Source organism: Gorilla gorilla, chromosome 8 (genome assembly GCF_029281585.2).
Source record: "Gorilla gorilla gorilla isolate KB3781 chromosome 8, NHGRI_mGorGor1-v2.1_pri, whole genome shotgun sequence".
Taxonomy (NCBI): domain Eukaryota; kingdom Metazoa; phylum Chordata; class Mammalia; order Primates; family Hominidae; genus Gorilla; species Gorilla gorilla.
Window position 1 is genome coordinate 104,139,704 of NC_073232.2, and position 27,789 is coordinate 104,167,492.

The 27,789-nt window shown below is 39.9% G+C and overlaps 2 protein-coding genes across 2 annotated transcripts in view; one reads left to right on the plus strand and one right to left on the minus strand.

The window, feature by feature from the left end:
* PPP1R3C (protein phosphatase 1 regulatory subunit 3C) overlaps positions 1-1,881 on the minus strand; it is a 172,829-nt gene extending 170,948 nt beyond the window's left edge. Inside the window, exon 1 of the mRNA XM_055352472.2 lies at positions 1,785-1,881. The gene's annotated coding sequence lies outside the window, so the exon portion shown is untranslated. The remainder of the gene's footprint in view (positions 1-1,784) is intronic.
* A 20-nt stretch (positions 1,882-1,901) lies between these two features.
* Positions 1,902-27,789, plus strand: part of TNKS2 (tankyrase 2) — a 65,344-nt gene continuing 39,456 nt past the window's right edge. Inside the window, exons 1-7 of the mRNA XM_004049789.5 lie at positions 1,902-2,440; positions 14,678-14,902; positions 18,850-18,945; positions 20,974-21,010; positions 21,183-21,258; positions 21,644-21,738; positions 23,983-24,049. Coding sequence (XP_004049837.1) covers positions 2,242-2,440; positions 14,678-14,902; positions 18,850-18,945; positions 20,974-21,010; positions 21,183-21,258; positions 21,644-21,738; positions 23,983-24,049 — 795 coding nt within the window. The 5' untranslated portion in view covers positions 1,902-2,241. The remainder of the gene's footprint in view (positions 2,441-14,677; positions 14,903-18,849; positions 18,946-20,973; positions 21,011-21,182; positions 21,259-21,643; positions 21,739-23,982; positions 24,050-27,789) is intronic.

Here is a 27,789-nt window from a genome sequence, read left to right on the forward strand (position 1 = left end):
CATCCCCACCCTGCCTCCATCCCCCGCCCCGCACCTTCTCTGCTCACCTCACGCTGTGCGTCCTTGTTCTTACAGGCTAGGGACCAGTACCAGTCCAAGCGCCGGGGGTTGGGGACCTGTTCTAGTTAACTTGCTGCAGCTCCTACATCAGCATTTGCTGCTTCACCTTACACTTCTATATTATGAAGACAGCTTCTTTCCTTAAACTTCATGAACCAACCTCTGCTAGCTTTTAACTTGTCTTCTGCAACTTCCTCAGGTCTCTCAGCCTTCACAAAATTGAAGAGAGTTAGGGCTTTGCTCTGGATTCAGCTTTGGCTTAAGGAAATGTTGTGGCTGGTTTGATCTTCTATCCAGACCACTCAAACGTTCTTCATATCAGCAGTAAGTCTGTTTCACTTTCTTATCATTCATGTGTTCACTGGAGTAGCACTTTTAATTTCCTTCAAAAACTTCTCATTTGCATTCACAACTTGGCTGTTTGGTGCAAGGGGGCCTATCTCAGCTTTCAACATGCCTTCTGCACTAAGCTGAATCATTTCTAGCTTTTGATTTAAACTGAGAGATATGCAACTTTTCCTTTCACTTGAACACCTAGAAACCATTGTAGAGTTCTTAATTGGCCTAATTTCAATATTATTGTGTTTAAGGGAACAGATAGGCCCCAGGAGAGGGAGAGAGATGGCAGAGTAGCCTGTCAGTGGGGCAGTCAGAACATACACATTTATTGATTGATTGCTGTCTTCTATGGGTGTGGTTTGTGGTGCCTCAAAACAATTACAACAGTGATTTCAACTTATCACTGATCATAGATCACCATAGCAGATTTATGGGAAGAAAAATGATAAACGCAATCATATTGGTAGTGTTCTAGTCCTAGGTTCGTTCATGCATGTTCATGTTATTGATAAGCACCATAACTTCAATTTCATATGTATAAAAATGCTCAAAAAAGTGTATATCCTCTTTTAGCACTGTAGTGAGTCAACACTCCCCAACAAAAACTGGATTTCCTGAAAAACAGGTTAAGGTAGGAGGTTGGGGGGGGATGCTTTTCAGAATGGCAAAGGTCAACATGTATCATCTTCTGTAAGTAAAATGTATGTATAGGCATACCTTTCTTTCAGTTTAAGACAAGGGGGTGTAGTGGGGAATTACCGTGTAAAACTACACCAGTATCTTAAGCATGAAAATCAATTATATGCTTTTCTTTGGTTTGTTGGTCAAAGAAAAAGATTATAACTCAGAAAACTTTCTTGGAGATGCGTATGCTCAGTGTATCCAAACTTTAGGCATATCGGGTACAATATTGATTTACAAAAAGTTCCTCTAATCAATCCTGAGCTAATAACTTACTGTGGAAAGAGTAATCGATCAGAGCCATCCCTCCAATTGGAGTCAACTTTCAAGACTGTTCTGATTTCCTTTATTTTGGGGGCAGTTCATCCAAACTTCTATTAAACGGCAACTAGTTCACTTTTGAGAAGTGGTTTACAAGAAACAACAACAACAACAAAGCAGTTGCGGAAGAAAGAAAAGAGACACAGTAAAAAAAAACGGAAAAGAAATCTCCCAGGAGAAAGGGATGTGGAAGCTGAAAACACGGACAATTTCCACAGTAAGACTTCCAAAAGAATGTGCAAGATCCGAGCAAAACTTTCAAGGGCTCTTTTTCAGTGTAATGGTAGTGAGAAAGTTCAGCCTGGAAAGCCCAGGGCTTAAAACAACAACAACAACAACAACAAACACAATATGCAGGATCGTTCGGCTTCAGCAGAACTCACCGCAAAGATGGCGGTGGGACGAAGCCCCTTCTCCCGCCGCCGAAGCCTCTCGCCTCACATTTCCCACAAACCCTTCGCGCCGCCTCGCTAGCCGAAACCTGCCCAGCCGGTGCCCGACCACTGCGCACGCGCGGGACGACGTCACGTGCGCTCCCGGGGCTGGACGGAGCTGGCAGGAGGGGGGGCCTTGCCAGCTTCCGCTGCCGCGTCGTTTCAGGACCCGGACGGCGGATTTGCGCTGCCTCCGCCGCCGCGGAGCAGCCGGGGGGCAGGGAGCCCAGCGAGGGGAGCGCGTGGGCGCGGCCATGGGACTGCGCCGGATCCGGTGACAGCAGGGAGCCAAGCGGCCCGGGCCCTGAGCGCGTCTTCTCCGGGGGGCCTCGCCCTCCTGCTCGCGGGGCCGGGGCTCCTGCTCCCGTTGCTGGCGCTGTTGCTGGCTGTGGCGGCGGCCAGGATCATGTCGGGTCGCCGCTGCGCCGGCGGGGGAGCGGCCTGCGCGAGCGCGGCGGCCGAGGCCGTGGAGCCGGCCGCCCGAGAGCTGTTCGAGGCGTGCCGCAACGGGGACGTGGAACGAGTCAAGAGGCTGGTGACGCCTGAGAAGGTGAACAGCCGCGACACGGCGGGCAGGAAATCCACCCCGCTGCACTTCGCCGCAGGTAACCGGGGCCAGCGTCCCCTCGCCTCGCTCCAGACCCCACCTGCGCAGCCGGGGCCCACAGTTCTGAAACCAGTGCTCTTCCGCCCCCCGACCTTTCTCCAGGACTCTGGTCCTGGTGATCTCGCTCTCTTCCAGTGGGGACTAAGGAGATTAGGGGTAGGGTGAGCGTGCCACACTCGCTGGAAGTTTTTTGTTTTGTCTTGGTTTGGTTTTTTTGCCAGGTGTTGGGGGTGGTTTGGGGTTTTGGCTTTGTTTTGTTTTACAGTATCAACAATACCTGTACCAACTTCCGGTCTTGTTACCCTAGAAGGCCTCTACACGCAAGAAAGAGTAGGGGACGTAGTTGATAGACCTTATGATTTAAAAGGTCAGTTACCTCCAAAATTTTTCGTTCTTGCAAGTTCCATTTGGGCTAAGGTCTTGAAGGACTTTGTAAAACACAAGGATGTAATTTAGGAGGAGTAGCTTAATAGGATGTTGACACATTAGCGTTAATTGGTTTATCAGAATAGCCAATCATTACCAAGTTTCTGGAGTGACTAGAACGGGAAATAGGCAAGTTTGGGAGAACTGAAACCTGACTTAGGCTGGGTGCGGGAAGCCTTAGACACACACACATACAAGTTGGGCTGGAAAGTGGTAGTATAAGAGAAAAGATAGTGCAAGTACTTTAGCTTGAATCTAGAATTTAAGTTGGGACTAACCTTGCTTCATTCTGAAATTTAGATCGTTTGAATTACGTTATTTTAATATTTATTAGGTTCACTTTATGATTTAAGCATATTAAATTTAGTCGAAAAATTTAAAAGAGCCATAGATGGGATATTCAGCTTATTCCCATAAAGCATGGATGCTTTTCACTTGTAGGAAAGATGATGACTGTTTCTAACTTCAGGTGAGTCATGCGTGATTGAAAATGGGAGTACCTCCTCTTACCTCTGACAATCCTGGTTTTTTGTTTTGTGTATTTCATGATTGTTTAAAACAATTTTTTGAAAAATCAGGGAATACCTTTTAAAGTACTCCTGTTCTTTTGGGGCTAGATTGATGAAGAGAAAAGGAGCAGTGAGAAATATTTCCTCTTTCACAGATATTACTTTTACGCTTTCTACCAATTGGAGATTTGTTCGCTTTAACCTGTTCCAGATTTTAAATGTAAATACTACCAGGAAGTATGCTTTTTTGATCAATTGCACCTTTCTTGGATTTCCATTGGGGAGTCTTTTAAAAAGAAGAAAGTTTAGGGAACCTAGGTGGGAGAACTAGAAACGGCTTGTGGGCAATGGAAAGAGAAGGAAGAATACTTAAGTCAAACACACCTAGTTAGCCTTTTTGCCCGAAATTTTGGTGGTAAGTGCTGCCGTTCTTCAGCTAATTTAGATTGTCCTGTTTGACCATGTAGTCAACATTTAAACAACTCGTTTGGCAAACTGTCACGATCAACTGATACATAAGCCAAAGGGTAGGGTTACTTAGATTCTGTTCACTTGATCCGTGGGATAAAAATAACCAAGAAAGATCTTAGTTGCTACCTTTCAAGAATTTGGTGTATTAGTGAGTTCATATCTGAAAATAGTAATATTTAGAGGTGTAAGATTATGTTATTAGATCCTCAGTGACCTTGTTCCTTCTCTGCCTTCCCACCTTCAGTTCTGTCCCAACGTTTCAAAGCATATTTTTTACATAGGTTTCATTTTGTTCAAGTTTGGAAGACTTAATATTCTGGAAACCAACCCACCCCTCACAACTTACCCAAATTATCAGGTATAGGTTATCAGATTAAGAGTTAAAGGTATAAAAAGGGAGTAATAAAAATTATGACGTGGGGGTTCTTCATTCAACCAGAGCTTTTGAAGTCCTGCACTTCAATCATATAAGAAACTTTTTTTAAAATAGGGTTTGTAAATTTAATCTGAATTTTAGGTTCATCAGAGAGAAGCTTTTTAAGTGCATCCAGCTACCTTTTCACTTAATATATGGAGAATACACTTTATAATCTGTTGTAGGTAGTGAGTTATCAGTCATGTTAATGTGCCTGCAAGCATACTGTTGGAAGTTCAACACAGGTGGTGGTATTATGTAACTGCCTGACCAAGCAGTTTCTTGTGTTTGTACTTCAGTCATAGAGTGAGCTATTGGAGGTGATGGGGGACATCATTATTTTAAAATTTTTTTAGCTGATTAAAGTTTGGAGATTTTATTAGGGGAGGTATGTTTTTGTCTTTTTGTTTTGATTCCCAAGTAATATTAGGACTGAGAGATTCGTGCAGACCACAGAAAATAAAAATTAGTTTAGAAAACATTTGCTTTAATTTCATCTCCAAAAGTTAGTTCAATTAAAAGAATAATCAGTTGCTAGCACCAAGAGAGTTAAATTCTGTTAATGAAGAAGATAGCATAAACAGGAATTTTCCTTCTACTAGGTGTTTTTTTATTACTGAACTAGATTGCATACTTTTCTTCTAGATAAATATTATTTAAGAAGTAATTCCTTAGGAGAAAAATGACTCTGTAAATTGTTTCCTTTTCAGTCCGCCTGCCACTGCCCCCGACCATACACAGATATACACAAGACAGGAATTTTTCTTTTTTTTTTTTTTTTTTTTTTGAGATGGAGTCTAGTTCTGTCTCCCAGGCTGGAGTGCAGCGGCACGATCTCAGCTCACTGCAACCCCCACCTTCCGGGTTCAACCGATTCTCCTGTCTCAGCCTCCTAAGTAGCTGGGATTACAGGTGCACACTGCCACGCCCGGCAAATTTTTGTATTTTTAGTAGAGACAGGGTTTCAACATGTTGGTCAGGCTGGTCTCAAACTCCTGATCTCGTGATCCGCCTGCCTCGGCCTCCCAAAGTGCTGGGATTACAGGCGTGAGCCATTGCACCCAGCCAGGAATGATTTTTTTTCCAACACAACAGAATTTATAGAGGCAAGTTGGTGGTAGGGTGGCTGTTGCTCTAATTTTACTAAAAGCAAAAGTATCTGAAATTCTTGACAGTTAATGCCCTAGAAAACAGCAAATTTCAGTAAAGAAGACTCTGCTTCTGTGAATTTATTTCTAAAAAGTAAAGAAGAGGTGACACAAACTTGGGGAGAAAGTTATCTTGATGCCCATCATAGAAATGAAAGAAATATGTGGCATTCCTTACAATCTTAGAACTCTTGGAGTGGGGGTAGGAGCTTGCATTGTAGAGTCCTAGCTAAACAAGGTAACACTTATTTTATATTTATAGTATGTTATGTTACTGTTAGTATGAGTATGCTACTGAACCACATACATAGGACCAGTTAGACCGGACTTGGATTATTATATTCAATTGTGTGAATCAAATATAAGAGGGGATTTTTTTATTCAGAGGAGGAAAGTGGAATCAGAGCATCCAGAATTTATTGCACAAGCATAGATACGAAAATTAGTGCTGCTTGTTCTAGAGATGAAAGAAGACTATACCATGTTATCGTCTTCACATATGTGGAAGAATCACAAAGAGTGAGTGGATATTACTTGTGTGGCTTTGGGAGTCAAAACTAAGGCCAGCAGGTGGAAGGTTACAAGGGGTCAGACAACCTTTAACAATATTCAGTGATCGAACTGTCTGGAAGTATCCAAGCAGTGGCTGGATTGGCATTTTTCAGAGATGTTGTAGAGAGGATTTCAGCCTAGTTCGACCAACAGGTTATAATCTCACTGGTACAAGAAAGTGGGATGATTCCTCCAATTGAAGGCTTTAGCTGCTCAGCTACCAAAGATATACTAGCTTTTGTGATTGCCATTCATATCTTTTCCCAAAATGATAACCATTGGAGACCTCCAATAACCTCTCAGTAACATTTTCTTCTTTCCAACATCATAGTTATAAGAGATGCACAAAATTTATCCAACACTCTTCACCTAGAACTACAGTTATAGATTGTTGTTTTCAGGATTGGTTTTTGCTATGGGAGATAAATCATACATCAGCAGGAAACCCTAGTGTCAAATAAAGATCAGTCTATTTAGGAATTCATCATCTTTCTTGACTTATCAAATCTCCCAATGTATTATCAAGATTTTGAGCTATACCTTTGCCCTCAGCTCTTGCTGGATTTGGAGGTAGACAGTTGACTTCAATAACAAGAGTTTGGAGTACTCCTTTCAGTGTACCCCCATTCAGATGGTCAAAATTTCATCACCGTAGAGGCCATGGCGTTCTTTTCCACGTTTCTACTAATCTGGCCAGACAGTATGTCTATCCCAAGTTGAGATGGGCAAAGTCTTCTCCCTTGTATTCTTTGTTCCTAAGAAGTATATATGGGAAATAATTTTCTGGATCTTAGCAAACTAAAGTTAATAGTAAATGAGGCCCGGGCACAGTGCCGCAGGCTATAATCCCAGCACTCTGGGAGGCAAAGGCAGGAGTATCACCTGAGCTCAAGAGTTCAAGACCAGCCTGGGCAACAATGGTGACACCTCATCTCTACAAAAAAATAGAAAAATGAGCCGGGCATGGTGGCACAGAACTGACACTCTGGGAGGCAAAGACAGGAGTATCACTTGAGCTTAAGAGTTCAAGAGCAGCCTGGGCAACATGGCGAAACCCCATCTCTACAAAAAAATAGAAAAAGTAGCTAGGCATGGTGGCGCAGGCCTGTAGTCCTAGCTGCTTGGGAGGCTAAGGTTAGAGGATTACTTGAGCCAAGGCTGCAGTGAGCCGAGATTGTGCCATTGCACTCTAGGCTGGGAAACAGAGGGAAACCTTGTAACACAAAATAGTAAATGAGAAGTTTAAAATGACATTCCTCAGAAAAAATGTGTCACTGAGAGTCCTGGCTAAAGGTTGCTTGAAAGCTGAAGGCTGTTTGATTATACCTTCCAATCTCCCAGACTACAGGAGCTTTGTTTTGTGGCATTTGTTGACATTTTTCCAGAACTTTGCCTTTGGACAAAACCCTGTGTGATAGCCTACCTTTAGATATTGCAAGACATCACCATCTCATATGGGACCAATTGTGTTATCAGTGATTAATCCCACCTTTGGACTATGAAAGACAGGAGGGGGATAGCATTTAGTTAAACTTCCTAAGAGTCTAAGTTGGTTTCTCTGTAGGGACTTGACTGCCTCACAGCTTTTGGGAAACCATTCAGATGAAAGCATGTTTCCAGTGTAGCAGCAAAATGTGATATTATTAACAATAGTCATAGTTAGCAAGCAGTACCTGGAGTTGCTGAAACTGATGGCATCTAGATAAGTAATAAATTTGACAAGAGGCTGCTTTTCTCTGTTTTCACAAATCATTAACACCATATTCTTTGTGAGGATCCTTTCCTATTCCAGCAGAGTATTAGACATGCATTAAACAAATGTTTGTCAAGTCCTGCTGTATGCCAGACACTGACCTTGTCCCTGAGTAAACTGAAATGAACAGGACACAATACCTGCCATTAACTGACACATGGTTAATGTGGTCAACAAGTATACTTTACAGATAGGCCTGCTTTGCTTCACTGTAAGTACTATATAGTAGATTCATACTCTGTGTACGGTTTCATCAGAATTTTCACAAGTAGAACAGTGTTTGAAGTTGAGTGCTGTTCCATAATTACAAAATAAACTACAGTGTGTCCTGAGCAGCCATGACTACCAACTTTATTTAGGCTTCTGGTTCCTCATAAAGAGATCCTTAGAATATGGAGATTTACATTGGCTCTGATGATATGCCTATTCATGTTCTACCTGGCCAGTGAGAACGTGATCAGAATATACCCTGCAGAGCATTTTTTCTTCCAGAAATTCGTGCTTAACAGAAGTACTTTGAACTATTCTTGAGACCATAATAATAGAGATTTTATCAAGGATTACTCCTCAGTTTGGGAAGTATGGTTTTTTGGGGGTTGGGGGGGGTGAGGCACAGAATTTCACTCTTGTCGCCCAGGCTGGAGTGCAGTGGTGCGATCTTGGCTCACTTCAACCTCCACCTCACAGGTTCAAGCAATTCTCCTGCTTCCTGCTTCAGCCTCCCGAGTAGCTGGGATTACAGGTATGTACCACCACACCTGGCTAATTTTTATATTTTTGGTAGAAACGGGGTTTCACCATGTTGGCCATGGTGGTCTCGAACTCCTGACCTCAGGTGATCCACCCACCTCTGTCTCCCAAAGTGCTGGGATTACAGGTGTGAGCCACAGTGCCCAGCCAGGAAGTATCTTCAATTTAAAGATTTTGCCAAACTCCAAGCAGCTTTTTTTTTTTTTTTTAAACATAGCTACCTATTGACTGCCTCCAAATAATTTAAGTGCCCAAGATGTGGCTTCAAACATTAAAATCTCAGACTATTCATCTACTGTCTCAGCATAGCAGATTACATTCACTCACATACTGTAGTCCTTACAGTGTGACTGTAAAATCATACCTCTACTATCAGTCACCAGACTGGTTTCAGACATCTTAATGACTAGGGAATCATGTTGATACAGACATTGACACAGAAGTCTGTGTCTTGGAATGTTGGTAACTATGTGGATATAATCACTTTACCCATTCTACCCATATCGATCGCCTCAGCTAAAACTTCAGTTTCAGTTATGTCTTTCTCTTTAACTCTGATTTCATGCAACCCTCTTCTCTTTCCAGCCTTATTTTGACAGAAGGCTACTACTTGACCTTCCTTTAGATCACCAATCCTTTGGGACAGATATCTTCCCAGTTGACAGTGTCATATGACAGCTCATAACAGCTAGTTATTTTACTCCAGCTATTTCTGTGTACATCTAACTCTCCTTTCTGGGGGAGTTAGCCTGTGAGTCACCATTTTGATTACTTCAGATATGCTTATTACTGCTGAAGAATAGTAATCCTTATTCTAAAATGCTTGGGTACATCAAATAACTTTATAGAGGTAGCTTTACAGGTTTTTCTTTATTTTGATTCTTTTTCTCTTACTCTCCAATTTAAGAAGCCTTTTTCTAAAAGCACTTCCTGCAGGTGGGTGCTAAGTGGTTGGGATAGCAGAACCATAGATTAGGGCAACTGTGGATAGCCTACTTGGGGAGGACAGTGTGATCAGCAATGCCCAGGAAGTGATCAGGAAGGAAGACTGAAGTCAGGGCTAATGACAGCAAGAGCTGACCTTCCCCTCTGACATTTTCCTACTTGGCTTCTGCAATGCCATTCTTTCTTAGCTTTACTTCTCAGACTCCTTTTCATATACTGTGATACATTAATTCAGCAAATATCAACAAATTGCTCTGTACCATGTACTCTGAAGGATGCTGGGGAAGTAGTGATGAATTAAGATGCACATGGCTCTTGTCCTTCATGGAACTAAGAGTCTAGAAAATGCCGGACGCAGTGGCTCATGCCTGTAATCCCAGCACTTCGGGAGGCCGAGGTGAGTGGATCACGAGGTCAGGAGATCGAGACCATCCTGGCTAACATTGTGAAACCCCCCCTTTACTAAAAATACAAAAAAAATTAGCCAGGCCTGGTGGCGGGCACCTGTAGCCCCAGCTACTCTGGAGGCTGAAGCAGGAGAATGGCATGAACCCGGGAGGCGGAGCTTGCAGTGAGCTGAGATTGGGCCACTGCACTCCAGCCTGGGGGACAGAGCAAGACTCCGTCTCAAAAAAAAAAAAAAAAGAGTCTAGAAAATAAGTAAAGCAGTAATTACAAATTTTAATAAGTGACAAATACTGCTATGAACAGCAAAGACAAAAATCCCTGTTGTATGGAGCTTGCATTCTAGTGAAGGAGGTGGGAGATAGACCAACTAAATGGTGTGAAGATAGGAAAAAATGTGGATGGGCAGAAGGGACTATTTCAGATGGGGTGGTCAGGGATAGCCTTCTTAAGGTGGTGACATTTAAACAAACCAGGTAATGAGTAGAAGTGAGGATGCTTTGTGCAAGGGAAGAGCATTCCAAGCAGAAGGGTGGCATGTACCAAGTCGCTGACATACTTGACAAACTGAAAGAAAGTATATTATAGTTGGGAAAGGGAAGAATCGTGTGAAATGAAATTAGAGAAGAAGTTGAGGGCCAGTTCATGAAGGAGCTTTTAAGGCCATAGTAGAGTGTTTGAATTTTATTCTAAGAGCATCAGTGGGAAGCCAAGGAATTATTTTAAACAGGGCTGTGATATTATTATTTTTAAAAGGTCACTAGAGACAAGTGGAAATGAGAGACCTATTTAGGGGAGACATTGCAGGAGCTTATGCTGGAGGTGATAGTGGTTGGAGTAAGGTAATGTCAGTGGAGATAGAAGTTGGAAATGTGTTGAGTTTGAGATACCTTTAAAATATCCAGAAGGAAATATGTTAAGTAAACATTCTGGAATTTGGGTGAAAAGTGTAGACTGGAGATTTAAATCTGAGGGTTGTGTATCTAGGTGGTATTTAAAGCCATGGGATCAGATAAGATTATCTAAAAAGAGGTTAGAGAACTGAGTCTTGAGGAATCCCAATATTTAGAAATTAGGTAGAGGAAGCAATAAGCCCTCAGTGAGATATGACATGTCCAAAACTTGGACTCTTCATCTTCTGCCACAAATCTATTTTCATCTGCAGCCTTGCCCCCATTTCTGTTGATGGCAACTTCACTCTTCCATTACTGAGGCCAAAAACCTTGGCAGTAGTGTGTATAGTAGTAAGATTGGAAACAACCTAACTATGTATGAGAATGGAACTAGTTACATTTTGATACTCCCAATCAAGAAAATATATACAATACCAATAGGAGTTGATTTCTGGGATATTATTAATAATAGATGTTTTTTAAGAAAGGAAGATGTAAACACTATCTTTAAAGATATATATTAGCAGATGTTTGCTTGCATGTATATAAAATAACTTCAACGTATGTGAAAAAAAGTGGTAACCAGAAGGAAGGAAACTGGGAAGCTGGGAATAGGGGTGGGAGGAAGGTTTCACCAGCCATGTGAGTATTTCCTGTGATGTTCACATGAACCATGTGGGTATAATATCCTAACCAAATCAGTCTTAATCTTAGCCGTTATCATCTGTCACCTAGACTATGGCACATAGCATTCTAAAACCTTAAGGACCTATCTACTGCCTGTCTCTGCATTTGATTCATTTATTCAAACAATTGCCAAGGTGATCTTTCTTTAAAGAAAAAAAAAAGGCAAATAGTCATTGCCCTAAACACATCATTCTGTAACTAATGATGTGTTGTAGCAGTATTTTTCAAACTGTTTCTAAGAGGTGTTCGGGGATACAGGAATATTTTCTTTTGGGTCTTTGTGAGGGGAAGAAGGAGGATTCAACCAGAATAGTTTTTATTTTGTTCAATTAATTTGCAGCTCTATGAATGCCAACTATGTACTAGGCATTGGGTATTTAGCAGTAAACATGACCTGCACTTATTATGATCTTAAATAAGATCTAATTGAAATCAAGTAATCTGAGGATTACTTGAGGTCAGAAGTTCGAGACCAGCCTGGCCAACATGGCAATACCCCATGTCTACTAAAAATACAAAAAAATTAGCCAGGCATGGTGGCGCACGCCTGTAGTCCCAGCTACTCAGGAAGCTAAGGCAGGAGAATCGCTTAAGCCTGGGAGGCAGAGGTTGCAGTGAGCCAAGATCACGCCATTGCACTCCAGCCTGGGTGACACGAGTGAGATTCAGTCTCAAAAAACAAAACAAAACAAAACAAAAAACCCTGCTATCTGAAAACAGTTTGAAAAACACTAATTTATGGGACAAAGGCCAGGTGCTGCCTTAGCCTAACATACTCCTTTCATTGTTGTTTTGTTTTGTTTTGTTTTTTTGAGATGGAGTCTTACTCTGTCTCCCAGGCTGGAGTGCAGTGGCCCGGTCTCAGCTCAGTGCAAGCTCTGCCTCCCGGGTTCATGCCATTCTCCTGCCTCAACCACCCAAGTAGCTGGGACTACAGGCACCTGCCACAACGCCCAGCTAATTTTTTTTTTGTTTTTGTATTTTTAGTAGAGACAGGGTTTCACCATGTTAGCCAGGATGGTCTCAATCTCCTGACCTCGTGATCCACCCACCTCGGCCTCCCAAAGTGCTGGGATTACAGGCGTGAGCCACTGCGCCCAGCCAGCCTGACATACTCCTGATCTAGCATCTGCCCACTTTGGCATTCTGTGTCCTGGCTGTTATGGAGCATTTGTTCATTCTTTTCTTTTCTTTTTTCTTTTCTTTCTCTCTTTTCTTTTTTTTTTTTTTTTTTTTTTTTTTTGAGATGGAGTCTCACTCTGTCACCCCCAGGCTGGAGTGCAGTGACGTGATCTTGGCTCACTGCAACCTACATCTGCTGGGTTCAAGCAATTCTGTCTCAGCTTCCCATGTAGCTGGGATTACAGGCAGGCGTCACCACGCCCAGCTAATTTTTTGTATTTTTAGTAGAGACTGGGTTTCACCATGCTGGCCAGGCTGGTCTCGAACTCCTGACCTTGTGATCTGCCCACCTAGGCCTCCCAAAGTGCTGGGATTACTGGCGTGAGCCACTGCGCCCAGCCCAAGCATTTATTCTTTCATACCTCCATGTCTGTGTATGTTTTGTTTCTTCTGCTTGGACTGCAGGACCCTTCCTTGCTCATCTCCTTTCCCTCACCTCTCCCTCCTCATTTTCCTAATCATCCCTTATTTTTCTGTATGCTTTCAGCTCAGGTGTCATCACTGGAATTGCCTTAGGTAAGTCTTTTCCGTTCTCTGCTTTCCCCTAGTTTAGGAGTTCCCTTCTTTGAGCTCTAGTAGCACTTTATATATACATAGCAATTATATTGTATTGAAATTTAAAATCTTCATATCTTAAATTATGAGCTCTTTGAGAGGAGGAAGAATCAAAGATACAAAGATACTCATCTTTGTGACCACAGAGCCCAGCAATGTTAAAACAAAACAAAAATAGTTAATCTTTTCAACTATCTTTAGCTCTTCCATCAGCTGCAACCAGGCCAACCCCAGGCATCGACCTTAGAAAGACTGTACCATTACTTTCTTATCTATTCTCATTGCTGGTCATCTTGGAAGAACTACAGTCAGACTTGGTGGCTTTAAGAATAGAATGGAGGGCTGGGCGCAGTGGCTCACGCCTGTAATCCCAGCACTTTGGGAGACCAAGGCGGGCGGATCATGAGGTCAGGAGATCGAGACCATCCTGGCTAACATGGTGAAATCCCGTCTCTACTAAAAAATACAAAAAATTAGCCAGGCATGGTGGCAAGTGCCTGTAGTCCCAGCTACTCTGGAGGCTGAGGCAGGAGAATGGCATGAACCCGGGAGGCGGAGCTTGCAGTGAGCCGAGATCGTGCCACGCACTCCAGCCTGGGCGACAGAGCGACACTCCGTCTCAAAAAAAAAAAAAAAAGAATAGAATGGAGAAAATTTCAGAAGAGTGAGCAGTTCCTTTCTGTCTACCCAAACACATTGTAGACCACTCCATCTGTTTTAACATATGCCTGAAAGCCTTGTCATTTCAAAGCTAGGTGTAAAAAGGTTTTAAGTACTAATATATGGGAATGATAAGAGATTGAAACTCATTGGTGCTAGATCTGTAAACCAGTATAAATAAATTACCAGACTTTTTTTGTTTTATTTGATTTGGGGGCAGTTGAGCAGAACTGTGGAATGTTGGTACCTAAAGGAGGCCTCCTACATGGAAAGAAGTTATATATGCGTTTTGCAAGTGGCAAAGTAGGGACTCCTTTGAAGACACTGGATTTCATACTTTTGCCTGGGGTTATCTCTCTGTGTCTCACTACATAGACAAATATTAGCTGTGAGCGGATCTTTTTTTGTTGCTTCTTGTAGTCCCCCAGTTTAGCAGAAACATTCTGTGAGATAGATGTGGGAAAGGAATTCTAGCAAGAGTTTTGTCACTGTATCATAAGGTTGTGATTTACATATTTAAGTTTTATACTTTGAACATCTGAAAATGTATACATACTAAATATGCAGAACTCTATTGTAGAGTGAGAAACATTTGAACTTCGAGCTTTCAGTCACTTATTTTGTATTCTTTCTTTGAGGTTAGTAGTAGTAGTGCCACCCAAGGCGCTGCTTAGGTACCACTGCTGCTTAGTGGAGAGTCTCTCTGGCTTTATCATTAAGGTTAGTTATTGATATATTTCTGATCACCTTTCAATTAATTAGTTCTTGAATTGTTGAGTCTGTTATTAATTTTCAACCTGAAACATTTTAGTGTGGATGGTACTTATCTAATTTGATATGTTTTACTTGTTGAACTTATGTGTGGACAATTTGTTTTCATCTAGGTTTTGGGCGGAAAGACGTAGTTGAATATTTGCTTCAGAATGGTGCAAATGTCCAAGCACGTGATGATGGGGGCCTTATTCCTCTTCATAATGCATGCTCTTTTGGTCATGCTGAAGTAGTCAATCTCCTTTTGCGACATGGTGCAGACCCCAATGCTCGAGATAATTGGAATTATACTCCTCTCCATGAAGCTGCAATTAAAGGAAAGATTGATGTTTGCATTGGTAAGACTGTTTACTTTTCCGACTTTTACTAATGTTGTAACTATTCTGAATTTGAACTGAATTAATCTGTTCATATCATCAAATTATGTCAAGCTGAATTTAAATATTTAAGAACATCCCATGATTTAATCTAACTACTATTTACTGAGTGTCTTTTTGTGTGTAGTACTGAGCCTAAATTTCTTTGGAGAATGGACTACAAAGTGCCTATTATACTTGCATTCTCTTGGGAGAGAAAATACACAAAGAGCCAGATAAAGGCATGGTGGAAGGGAACAGAGAGTGTTAAGAGGATAATGAGCACAGTGACTTGGCAGGATCAAGTCAAGGCCCTACTTCCTGGAGTCTTTCTGTGAGAAAGGGAAAGTCTTTCCAGTGGGGAAAGGGTTAAAAAGGTAGGTGGGGATTTCTTTATAAAAAGCTTTAAATACCAGGTTAAGGAGCTTAATATTAGTATGTGCAGGCAGTGTAGAATACTGAATATTTTTTGAGGAAGGGAACACTGTGATAAGAGTACATGGTATGCAGTCATGCTCCACGTAACTCCATTTCAAAATGGATGACATACATAAGGGTGGTCCCATAAGATGATAATGGAGCTGAAAAATTCCTGTCACCTACTGACTTCGTAGCAGTCCTAACTTCATAGCACGAGGCCTTACTCAGGTGTTTATGGTGATGCTGGGTTAACAAACCTAGTGCACTGCCAGTCATATAAACGTATAGCATATAAAATTATGTACACTACATAATACTTGATAATAACCAACTTTGTTACTGGTTTATATATTTACTATACTTTTTGTTGTGATTTTAGAGTATACTCAGCAATTTAAAAAAAAAGTTAACTGTAGAACAGCCTCAGGCAGGTTCTTTAGGACGTGTTCCAGAAGAAGACATTATTATAGGAGATGACAGCTCCCTGTATGTTATTGCCCCTAAAGACCTTCCAGTGGGACAAGATGTGGAGGTGGAAGACAGTGATGTTGATGATCTTGAACCTATGTAGGCCTAGCTAATATGTGCGTCTATATCTTAGTTTTTAACAGAAAAGTTGTAAAAAAAAATTTTTTGAATAGAGAAAAGCTTATAGAATAAAGACATAAAATATTTTTATATAGCTGTACATAGTGTTTGTGTTTTAAGCTGTTATTACAAAAGTCAAAAAGCTTTTAAAAATTTAAAAATTTCTAATGTGAAAAGGTTACAGTAAGCTAAAGTTAATTATTGAAGAAAGAAAAATATTTAAAAAATAAACTTACATAGCTAAGTGTGCAGTGTTTATGTAGAGTCTACAGTAATGTATTATAATATATTAGGCCTTCACATTCACTCATCACTCACTCACTGACTCACTCAGGGAAACTTCCAGTCCTGCAAGCTCCATTCATGGTAAATATCCTATACAGATATACCATTTCTTATCTTTTATACTATATTTAGACATACTTAGTTACAGATATACTTACCATTGTATTACAGTTGCCTGCAGTATTCGGTACAGTAACATGCTGTTCAGGTTTGTAGCCTAGGAGGAGTAGGCTATACCATGTAGCCTAGGTGTTTGATAGACTGTACCAGCTAGGTTTGTGTAAGCATACTCTGGTGTTGGCACAATGACAGACTCACCTACCAATGCATTTCTCAGAATATATCCCTGTCATTAAGTGACACATGACTGTGTTTTATGAAGAGTAATCTGGTAGGGGACTGGGTAGGATGGATGGCATCAAGGATACCAGTTAGGAAACTGTAAAGTAACCCAGTTGAGAAATGATGCTACTGAATTATAGGGTTATAGGAGAGTAGAAATGGCAGGATAAGTAAGAAAAATATACAGTATGTGAGAAGGCTTTTTGAGAATTTGTATTAACCTGGTATTTACTTTTGTGAGACAAACAGATTCAAGGATTTTGGACTCATTGCCACCTTAACTCCATTATTTCCTGATGTAAAACAGGGACAGTTGAAATCCTTAACAGATAGAAAGCCAGTTCAGTGCACTAGAGAAAGTCCAGGTGTTCTATGCTAGACTTAAGTTGGACCTCATGGTCCCCAGCATCCCAAATCACTATTTATGTCAACTTCACCAGCTTAGTTTAAATTAGGTCATTTATAAAGATGTGAAATGGATTTCCTAGTTACCTCTGCCCAATTCTCCTTTTCTGTATGTTGTCTTAAATTATTCCTGCCCTACATTCAAATACACCATTTTTACCACATAACCCAACTCTGGTACCTCAGAATCTTAGACATATAATTAATTAGTTTTAATAATGTAGAGTTTTCCAAATATAGTTATAATCTGCACTATCCAATATGGTAGCTAAGGGCTTGCAATGTCTGAATTGAGAGGTACTCTAAGGGAAAAAAGCGTGCCACATTTCAGAGACTTAGTACAAAAAAAAATGTAAAATACCTAATTTTATATTGATTATAATATAAAGGTAAATATTGAATTTTTGGATGTGTTAGATGAAATCTGTTCAAATTAATTTGAACTGTTTCTTTTTTTCATGTAGTTACTAGAAAATGTTAAATTATGTATGTGGCTCACATTTTATTTCTGTTGAACAGCACTGGTATATATAGGAGTAGAGCAGAATGGAAATTCACCCTATCAAAGAACAGGAGCTGAGCTTCCTTTCTGCACATATTTGCCTGTCTTCCTCCAGCTCCTTATTTAGAGAGTATACTGGAATAGCTTCATAATAATACAAATAATAATGCGGTACAGAGCAAAACACAAGACTTTCTCTTTTTTTTTTTTTTTTTGAGATGAAGTCTTGCACTGTCGCCTAGGCTGGAGTGCAGTGGCGTGATCTCCGCTCACTGCAAGCTCCGCCTCCCGGGTTCACGCCATTCTCCTGCCTCAGCCTCTCGAGTAGCTAGGACTACAGGCGCCCGCCACCATGCCCAGCTAGTTTTTTGTATTTTTAGTAGAGATGGGGTTTCACCATGTTAGCCAGGATGGTCTCGATCTCCTGACCTCATGATCTGCCCTCCTCGGCCTCCCAAAGTGCTGAGATTACAGGCGTGAGCCACCACACCCAGCCAAGACTTCCCTTTTTATGTGCCTTGAATTATAATGTAGTAGTTTTGATTTGGGGTAGGTTGGCCCTACTAAGGGTATTTGGATTTTAACTTAAAATTCAGTGTAATTAACCTGAAAAAACTAACTACTCAGCTAGCAACCCTTATTTATATATCCCTCAGTTAAGATTTTTCCAAAGAAAAATTGTCCTTGTAAGGAGTAATTTGCACCTTGGTTTCAATGTACCTACTCCACTCCTTAGACTCTTTACCTTGCACCTTACAAGTGCATTGTATTATAGTATCAATAGTGGACAAATACAAGCAGGCTCCTGTTAATTATTCAGCTTTCCTGAAGAATAGAAAGATAATGACTGATGACCTTACAGAATTTATTGAAAGCATAAGGAAGCTATTCAGTTTTTTGTGTTTTTTAAAAAAGAATTTACCTGTGTGATTTTCTTTTTTTTTTTTTTTTTCTTAAAAATCCTACATATCTCTGTTCCCAGGCTATCTATAGCTTTAGACATTTTATTTCTGTCATGATGAACAGTCTTTCTAGCATAAGCAGTGTTCTTTTGGAATGAGAAAACAAGCTTTCAAGCACACTTGCCTTTTCCCTTACACACTCTTATCTATCCTTAGTCACTTGTCACCAGCTATATAAATAGCAAAGGAAAATCTACATTGAACTGAGGGGGAACTTATTTAATGTGTCTTTAATGCATTAAGTAATAGAATACTTTATGTATTATTTTTATATTTAAAATGTAACATTCCCATTCTGACAAGATATGAAAGGTCTTTAAACAACTTTGAGACTTTGCTGGACCAGACTTCTTGAGAAAATGATTTACTAAAATCAAGTTGTTAAGATTACCATTGAACTTCAAAATAGTGTTGCTATTTTGCAGTGCTGTTACAGCATGGAGCTGAGCCAACCATCCGAAATACAGATGGAAGGACAGCATTGGATTTAGCAGATCCATCTGCCAAAGCAGTGCTTACTGGTAAGTCTGTATACTCTGGTTATTCCAGGAAGCCTGTAAAGAACAACCTTGCCAGGTAGGAAATTTGCCTCCTATGATTAATGACCTCAGCTAGATTTTTAAAATAGTGTCAGTTCAGTAGCTGTCCTTTTCTATGTCTAGATAGCTCACATTTGATTCTCCTCTAAGAAAAATAAAGCTTTCTTTTTATTTTCTAATTGCTGTTTAAGTATGTCATTGTTGCCTTATTGGGGGTGAGGGTGATAGATAATTGTATGTTGCTTTAGTATATTCAGGACATTTTTTAAATACCCCTGAGTTTTTCAGATAACTTATGCCTGCCCTTTACATGCAGGTTGAGTATTTCTAACCTAAACTTCAAAACACTTCTGGTCTTAAGCATTTCAGATAAGGGATATTCAAGCTGTACTATTTTTTTTTAATGTATTTTAATTTTGATGGAATCCTTTCAAAAAACACTGGCCATTCCATTAACTTTTCAGAAGAGGATTCTAGGCACACTCATTTCAGTACCATGAAGCAAATGCTAGTTGTACTCTGCTGTAACATATTTATGTCCTTGGAACCTATTGCTATGCATAAGGCTATAGTTTAGATTGACAAGCTTTCCTGAGTTGTATCCACTTCACATATTATCTCCCTTGTCAGTGTGCTTTCCTCTTAGCAACTCAGCCATGTCGTTTACCAGATTCTTACCTACCTTGTGATGACTAGAATCATACCTAATCTAAAGTCAAGAGCCAAAGGGGCTTTGCTGTGAGCTTTGTGCCTGGATTTTGTGATATTTCTTCTACCATTGCTGAGAAAATTTAGACTTCTTCATGAGAAGACTTCTAGAAGTGTGCACTGTTATTGTGACTATCAATCAGTGTTCATTTTCTCCTTCACTAGTCCATGTTATTCCATGCTTTTATTTTTGTTTTTTAAATCTTGGGCCTCAAAAGAAGCATTGCCTTGGCAGTCAGTACGCAATTCACATTGTGGGCTTGGATGTCATTCAGCAAATCATATTAATTTAAATTTTGTTGGTTTTATAGTTTTGTTTGTATTCATTTGTAAAAGTAAAGCCTTTAATAAAGAAAAGAAAGAGTTCATAGTTAATCCTTTTTTATATTTGTATATATTTAAAGTAGCATTAAATAAACATGATATTAGTGTCAAAAAATCTAGGTTCATAAAGATGTTAATGATTATGTTTAATCAGTGATGCTATAGATTCTTTTGTCATTTCTATAATGTTGGTATATTGAGTTTTGTTTGTTTTGTTTAGGGGTTTGCTTTTGGGGTGTGTATGTGTGTGCATGTGTGTGTATCAAGGTCTCACTCTGTCGCCCAGGCTGGAGTGCAGTGGCACAGTCACAGCTTACTGCAGCCTCAACCTATCCAGGCTCAGGTGATCCTCCAACCTCAGTCTCCTAAGTAGCTGGGATTGCAGGCGTGCCTCACCACACAGCCAATTTTTGTATTTTTTGTAGAGAGAGGGTTTCACCATGTTCCCCAGGCTAGTCTCTAATTCTTGGGCTCAAGCGATCCGCCCACCTCAGCCTCCCAAAGTGCTGGGATTACAGACATGAGCCAATACACCCGGACATTTTTAGGTTTGGAACAAAGTTGTAGATACATTTTGTTTCTCTGTTATAAAAATAACATACTCATTTTAGGAAATTTGAAGGGAAAAAGGGAAAGGTCACCAATAACCTATGACCCAAGATAAACTTTGTTAATATTTTGGTATATTTTCTTTTGGGCTTTCCTTTTCCTGAGCATATTGATTTTATATAGTTGAGGTTGCCTTTCATTATATAAAATAGAATCATTTTTTTTAATCCCATAGCAAAGGTATTTCATGTTTGCTCTTCATGCAAATATTTTTAAACTACACAATATTCTGTTAATGAACTATTTTCCATTTATTGGAAATTTATTTCCAAATTTATCTACTTTATAATTCATTGGGCATCTTTTTGCATAAAACTCATTAATTTTTCTTTTTAATTTCTATACTTTTTTTTTTTTTCTAATTCACAGGTGAATATAAGAAAGATGAACTCTTAGAAAGTGCCAGGTACGTACTAATGTTATAAATATGTGACAGGAATACTTCACCATTAACTTTTTCTTTTTTTTTTTTTACAGTAAGCAAACTTTATAAAGAATTTCTTTTAATGGTTACAGTACTTATCTTGAGGAACGTCTGATGAAGAATGCCAATTACTAATACTTTTTTTGTATTCTAGGAGTGGCAATGAAGAAAAAATGATGGCTCTACTCACACCATTAAATGTCAACTGCCACGCAAGTGATGGCAGAAAGGTACTTCCTTTTGCAACTGAGTTTGTGCTTATCTCCTGGTAGCATGAAGATAAAGATGTGTTTATCTTATGATAAATTGAAACATATTTGAAGAGAGTGCTGATGTTTTAAGTGTTTCAGTATTTTCAGTATTTCAAATTCTTAAGCCTAGTAAAACTTTGTTGATGATAAACAGTTATTTGCTTCCTATATGCAATAGTGAATTTATAAACTTGTATACTATGCCTTCAATATGTATTTTGGGTTTTGTAAAACCAAATTGATAACTACTTAGACAGCGAAGTTATAATTGGATTTTCTGGTTTTATATTTGGGATTTTTCCCTCTCACACATTTTATTCAACCATTATTTGAATTTCATTAATATATTTGATTAATATTTCAGTCAACTCCATTGCATTTGGCGGCAGGATATAACAGAGTAAAGATTGTACAGCTGTTACTGCAACATGGAGCTGATGTCCATGCTAAAGATAAAGGGTAAGCATTTGAACAAAAACAAGGACTTTTTAAATGTTACCCTCTTCTTAAAACAGTCTTTGTAACCTTAGAAAAATAATATTTTTTACTAAATAACATTAATATATATTGAGCTTTTACAATGTACAGGTTGCTCTGAGGGCGCAGGAAATTATAAAACCTTAAGCCCACAGCTCATTACACTTCAGAGGGCATGAAAAGATACCTAAGAATACAATGAGGTCTCTACGAAGTGTTGAGTCATAGAGAGGGATAGCACTGCAGGAGTTCCCAGGAGGGAACTCTCAGTGATGGTTGACTGGAGTGGTTGGGAAATCCCTCAGAATGAGGTGTGACTTGACCTGGACTGTAAAGTCAAGTCTCAATTCAAGAAAGCAGAGTTTGCGGGACATTAGTCTGTAAGACAATTGGGATAAGTGGGGGCTGCTAAAGCAGACGTTAAAGCACATTTAAAAAACAGTGACTAGACTAGCTTTGCTGGAGCAGATGATTCACACAGGAGACAAATGAAGGTTAGGATTAGAGAAATAGGTAAGAACCAGGTTTTGGAGGACTGGGTATTTAGCCTAAGTAATTCAAAGTTCACCCTGTGATCTGAAACAAAGGGGATGATTATTCTAAAAGAAGTTTTAGGAGGTGCGTTTGAAAGCAGTGTGTTGGCTAAATTGGAGAGAGAGGAGACTAGAAGCAAAAGTAGCAATTAGGAAAGTGAGCATTCTAGAGGTTTAAGCATAATCAGGATCCATAATAATGGTGGCAGAAGAAATGAAAATGAAGGCATAGATGCAAGAGATATTGCAGTGTAAGAATGGATAAGATTTGTTGAATGGATACAATGAGCGAGGAATAAAAGGAAAACTACATTTCAAGTTCTGAATGAGTTAGATCCAGTGATACACATACGAAATACAGGAGGCAAAATTGTTTGGAGGGAAAATGTTGAATTGACTTCTAGAACTCTTAGTTTTTTTATTTCTTTGTTTGTTGCGTTTTTTATTTTATTTCATTTTTTTTAGACGGAGTCTTGCTCTGTCGCCCAGGCCGGAGTGCAGTGGCGTGATCGTGGTTCACTGCAACCTCCACCTCCCGGGTTCAAGTGATTCTCCTGCCTCAGGCTTCTGAGTAGCTGGGATTACAGGCGCACACCACCACGCCTGGCTAATTTTCATATTTTTAGTAGAGACAAGGTTTTGCCGTGTTGGCCAGGCTCAAACTCCTGACCTCAGGTGATCCACCTGGCTCGGCCTCCCAAAGTGCTCAGATTACAGGCATGAGCCACCACGCCTGGCCTAGAACTCTCAGTTTAATGGAGTGATACAGGAACATAGTGGTAGCATCTAGTAGATAGTTAGGAACAAAATTGGTGCTCAGGCAAGTGAAGAATCATATATTCAAAAATAGTAAGGAAAGCCATGAACCTTTAAAGAGAGGACTCATAGAACTAAAGACTAAATCACAGGTGACCATCCCTTACCAGAGTTTGGCATGATGGTGGGTATGGCAGCATATTAGTGATCCCAAACGAGAAGGAAAAGCTTCAAGATAGAAGTCAAGATTTTAAAGTTTCACTGTATCTTCCTATAGAGAAAGTTCTTCCTCCATTCCCATCATGGAAGAATTGGGTTTCAGCTTATTAAGGATCTCAAAAAAGTTTTAAAGATGAGCCAGTATTTGAGCTAAGTCTGGAAAAGACATGTAGAAATGAGCCAGAACAAAGGAGGGAGGGAAATCTATACCCAAGGAACAGTATGTGTAGAGACATACAGGGAATTATAAGTTTAATATACCATTATTGAAGGGTAAGCCTAGAGAGGGAGCCAGATAATTGCGTGTGCCACGTTAACACGTTGGAACCATCTCTTGAAAGCACAGAGTTAAGGTGAAACTTACCTTTTAGAAAAATCTGCCTTTTAGACTTACCTTTTAGAAAAATCTGCCTCAGCTTGGAGGATAAAGTGGGGTGGGAGCTATTTCAATAATGCAGGGGAGAAATAACATAGGCCCAAACTAAGGCAGTGGCAGTAGCAGTGAAGTATAAAGGAAGATGGATTTGAAAGAGACTTGGGAGTTCAAATTCTTAGGACTTAGGGTTCAAATGGATGTTACTAAATTTTGAACATTTTTATTAGAACATCACATAATCCATTTGCTATTTAAGTAATTAAATAAATTTTAGTTTATAAATTTCCCTAGGCCTAAGAAATCTATACTAAAACAGGATTTTTCCCCTCCTTCTCATTGTAGTGATCTGGTACCATTACACAATGCCTGTTCTTATGGTCATTATGAAGTAACTGAACTTTTGGTCAAGGTTAGTGCTCTTGTACTCTCCTAATTACTTTCTAGAGTTATATAAAATAACTTGAAATACATTAGTATATCTGGGTTTCTTTTTATTTTCTGTGTTCTTAGTGCTTAAAAAAGTAGAAGTATTTATAAGCATTATAAAATATAGGTGACTGATAGCTCAGCATTTGACTGCTTTGATATTTTTGAGATACCATATGTTTTGTTTTGTTTTGTTTTGTTTTTTGAGACAAGGTCTCACTCTTGCCCAGGCCAGAGTGCAGTGGTGCGATCTTGGCTCACTGCAACCTCCACCTCCAGGGTTCAAAGGATTCTCCTGCCACAGCCTCCTGAGTAGATGGGATTTCAGACAGGCGCCATCACGCCCAGCTAAGTTTTGTTAGAGATGGAGTTTCACCATGTTGGCCAGGCTGGTCTTGAACTCCTGACCTCAAGTGATCCACCTGCCTCGGCCTCCCAAAGTGCTGGGATTACAGCCATGAGCCACCATGCCCAGCCTGGATACCGTATGTTTTTAAATATAAAGTAGCACTGTCATCTTGCTACACATCATCTTGTGACGCATCATCTGAAATCCCATCTACTCAGGAGGCTGTGGCAGGAGAATCGTTTGAACCCTGGAGATGGAGGTTACAGTGAGCCAAGATTGCACTACTGCACTCCAGCGCGGGCAAGAGTGAGACCTTGTCTCAAAAAAAAAAAAAATCATGTAGAATAGCAGATAAAGTGATTCCATAATTTATAGCTAAAGGTGAAGTTTCAAACCTCTAAGAAGCAGTTTTTAGTGAACCATATTTTGTTAAAACCACCAGATATAATAGCAAGATTTGCCAGTTGTACTTCGAGTTGGAGCCGGCCCACTTGGTAAGGTTCACTTCTTCCAGTATGCTCAACAGCTGTTTAACAAACAGGTTCCCAAGACTAGCAAGAAACTTTTTTTTTTGTTTTTTTGGTTTTTTGGTTTTTTTTTTTTTTTTTTTTTGAGATGGAGTCTTGCTTTGTCTCCCAGCCTGGAGTGCAGTGGCACAATCTCAGCACACTGCAACCTCTGCCTCCTGGGTTCAAGCGATTCTCCTGCCTCAGCCTCCCAAGTACCTGGGATTACAGGTATGTGCCACCATGCCCAGCTAATTTTCTATTTTTAGTAGATACAGAGTTTCACCATGTTGGCCAGGCTGGTCTTGAACTCCAGACCTCAAGTGATCTGCCCGCCTCAGCCTCCCAAAGTGCTAAGATTACAGACGTGAGCCATCACACCCAGTCCAAAACTTCCTATTTTGATCCCTTTTAGATGAGAGTAGAAGATATATATTATCTTTGGAAGTGGATCCCAGGATGTTACCTATACCTTTTAACTTCTGTTACCCTGCACCCATTCTACTCCTTCAGCACTTTTCCCCACTTTCAGCAGCTGTTACGGGAAGAGAAAGAGGACACTTGTTTCCAGTGCCTCTTTGGTTCCTTTCGGGCCTGAGTCTTATGAAATATGTTTTCCCATAGAAACAACTTTATAATAATAATTAGATACTCTGAGTAGCATATTAAACTTATAATGTGGCTGTAATGTTATACATTTGTAACAGTAATGCTTTTGCTTCTTGTAAAATTGAATCTTGACTCCAGCAGAACATTTGAAAGTTGCTATGGATAAGAATGAAACATCAAACAGATTGCACTTGGACTTAAAGACAACTGAGTGGTATTTTCCTAAGACCTAGTATTTTACTAAATAAGAATGAAAGGCTGACTAGAGGTCATACCTACAGAGGGGGTTAGCTAACGTGAGGGTGTAAGTAGTTACCAGGGTAGTAAAGTTAAGCAAAGTCAGGAGAAAGCAAGTAGATAGGGATTGAGAATGCAGATTCTGAGCAGTGCTGAGTCAATTGGCAACACTTGCCTAAATAGTTTGGCTACCAGAAGCTGGCATTTAACAGCAAACACCCAGTGACTGCTTTCCATGACCAGGGCATTTGCTAGCCATGGAAGGCACTAAGACATGATCCCTGGACAAAGCATTCAAATAATGAAGGTCTGGCTCTAACAGGCACAAGAATAACAGGGAATTCTCTTAACATTCTTCCTCATAATCTCTGAATACTAGGAAGCAAGTAGACAGATCTGGCTAGAATGGAGGGAAAAATTATGTCAGATAGATTCATAATTAATTGAACCACCGTGCAGAGTGTTGACTGATATTTCTTTGCTTGGAAGGGAATGTTGGAACCTCCAGTAGGGCCTGAAGTTTCTATCTTTATCTTTATTGTGGTGCACACTTTTATGGTTGACTTGATAAAAAATTAGAAGGAATGCTTATCCAGTTTGCAGATTAACAAGAAGCTGGGAAGGATAACTAATATTCGAGTTGTTAGAATCAGGGCTCAAAACCATCTCACCAGGCTCTAAGCTTTGGGTGAAGCCAGTAAGATTAATGGGGCTCAGCAAGGACACTTTAGTTCACGAAATAAGTCGCACAAGAACAAGATGGGAGAGGAGAAAATACTTTGGTGTTTACTTCTTGTTTAAACAATAATACAGAGTTTTTAAATGACCCATTAACTCAATTTAAGTATAAATTATAATGTGACAACTTAAGCTGTCATAATTTTGGGCCAATAGTAGAATAGTATTGCAAGCAAATATAATCATGGATGCACTGTACTCTGCACACCCAAACCACACTGGAATCTGTGATTTTAGGCTCTCGGTTTGGTTTGGTTTTTTTTTTGTTTTGTTTTGTTTTGGTCGGGGGGAGAGGGTCTCACTCTGCCACCCAGGTTGGAGTGCAGTGGCGCAATCATGGCTCATTGCAGCCACGACCTTCCCGGGCTCAGGTGATCCTCCCACCTCAGCCTCCCAAGTAGCTAAAATTACAGGTGTGGTGCCACCACACATGTTAATCTTTTTATTTTTTGTAGAGATAGGGTTTCACCATGTTGCCCAGTTTGGTCTTGAACTCCTAAGCTCAAGCGATCCACCCACCTCAGCCTCCCAAAGTGCTGGAATTATAGGCATAAGCCACTGCCCCTGGCCTCAATTATTTTTTAATGAATTTTTTAAATTAAAGTATATTTAGTTGAGGGCCACCACGATAATAAGTGGAAACCATCTAATATGAAAGATGAGTGTCCTTTATGATGTCTTTTGCTCCAAAGGCAAATAGATGAAAGTTAAAAGTGCATATTTTAACTTAATGTAGAAGAAAGCTTTGTAACAACAGAAGTTCTCTAGTAATTATAAAAAGCCATGTTAGCTGCAAATTAGCTCCCCATTGTCAAAAATACTCAAAGAGTAAGAAGCTGGTTCACCTTAGTTGAATGCTGTAGAAGGAAATTTGTGTTTGATTGGTTAAACTAGTTTGACTTCAGTGGTCCATACTTAGCCACCTCCAGTACTTGGAAATGGCTAAAATTAAAAAGCCTAACAATACAAAGTGTTAGCAAGGATATGTAGCAACTGGAACTCAAACGTTGCCACGTAGCAGTGGAACTCAAATGTTGCTGGTGGCTGGCTGCATAAAGTGCGATAGCCACATTAGAAGACTCTTTGACAGTTTCTAATAAAGTTAAACATATATCTACCATGACAGCATATGTTCATAAAGAAATGTTTATGATAGCTGATTTGTAACACAGGTTGAGTATCCATTATCTGAAATGCTTGGGACCAGAAGTGTTTTAGATTTCAGATATTTTTTGGATTTGAGAATATTTGCATATATACTACATAATGAGAAATCTTGAGGAT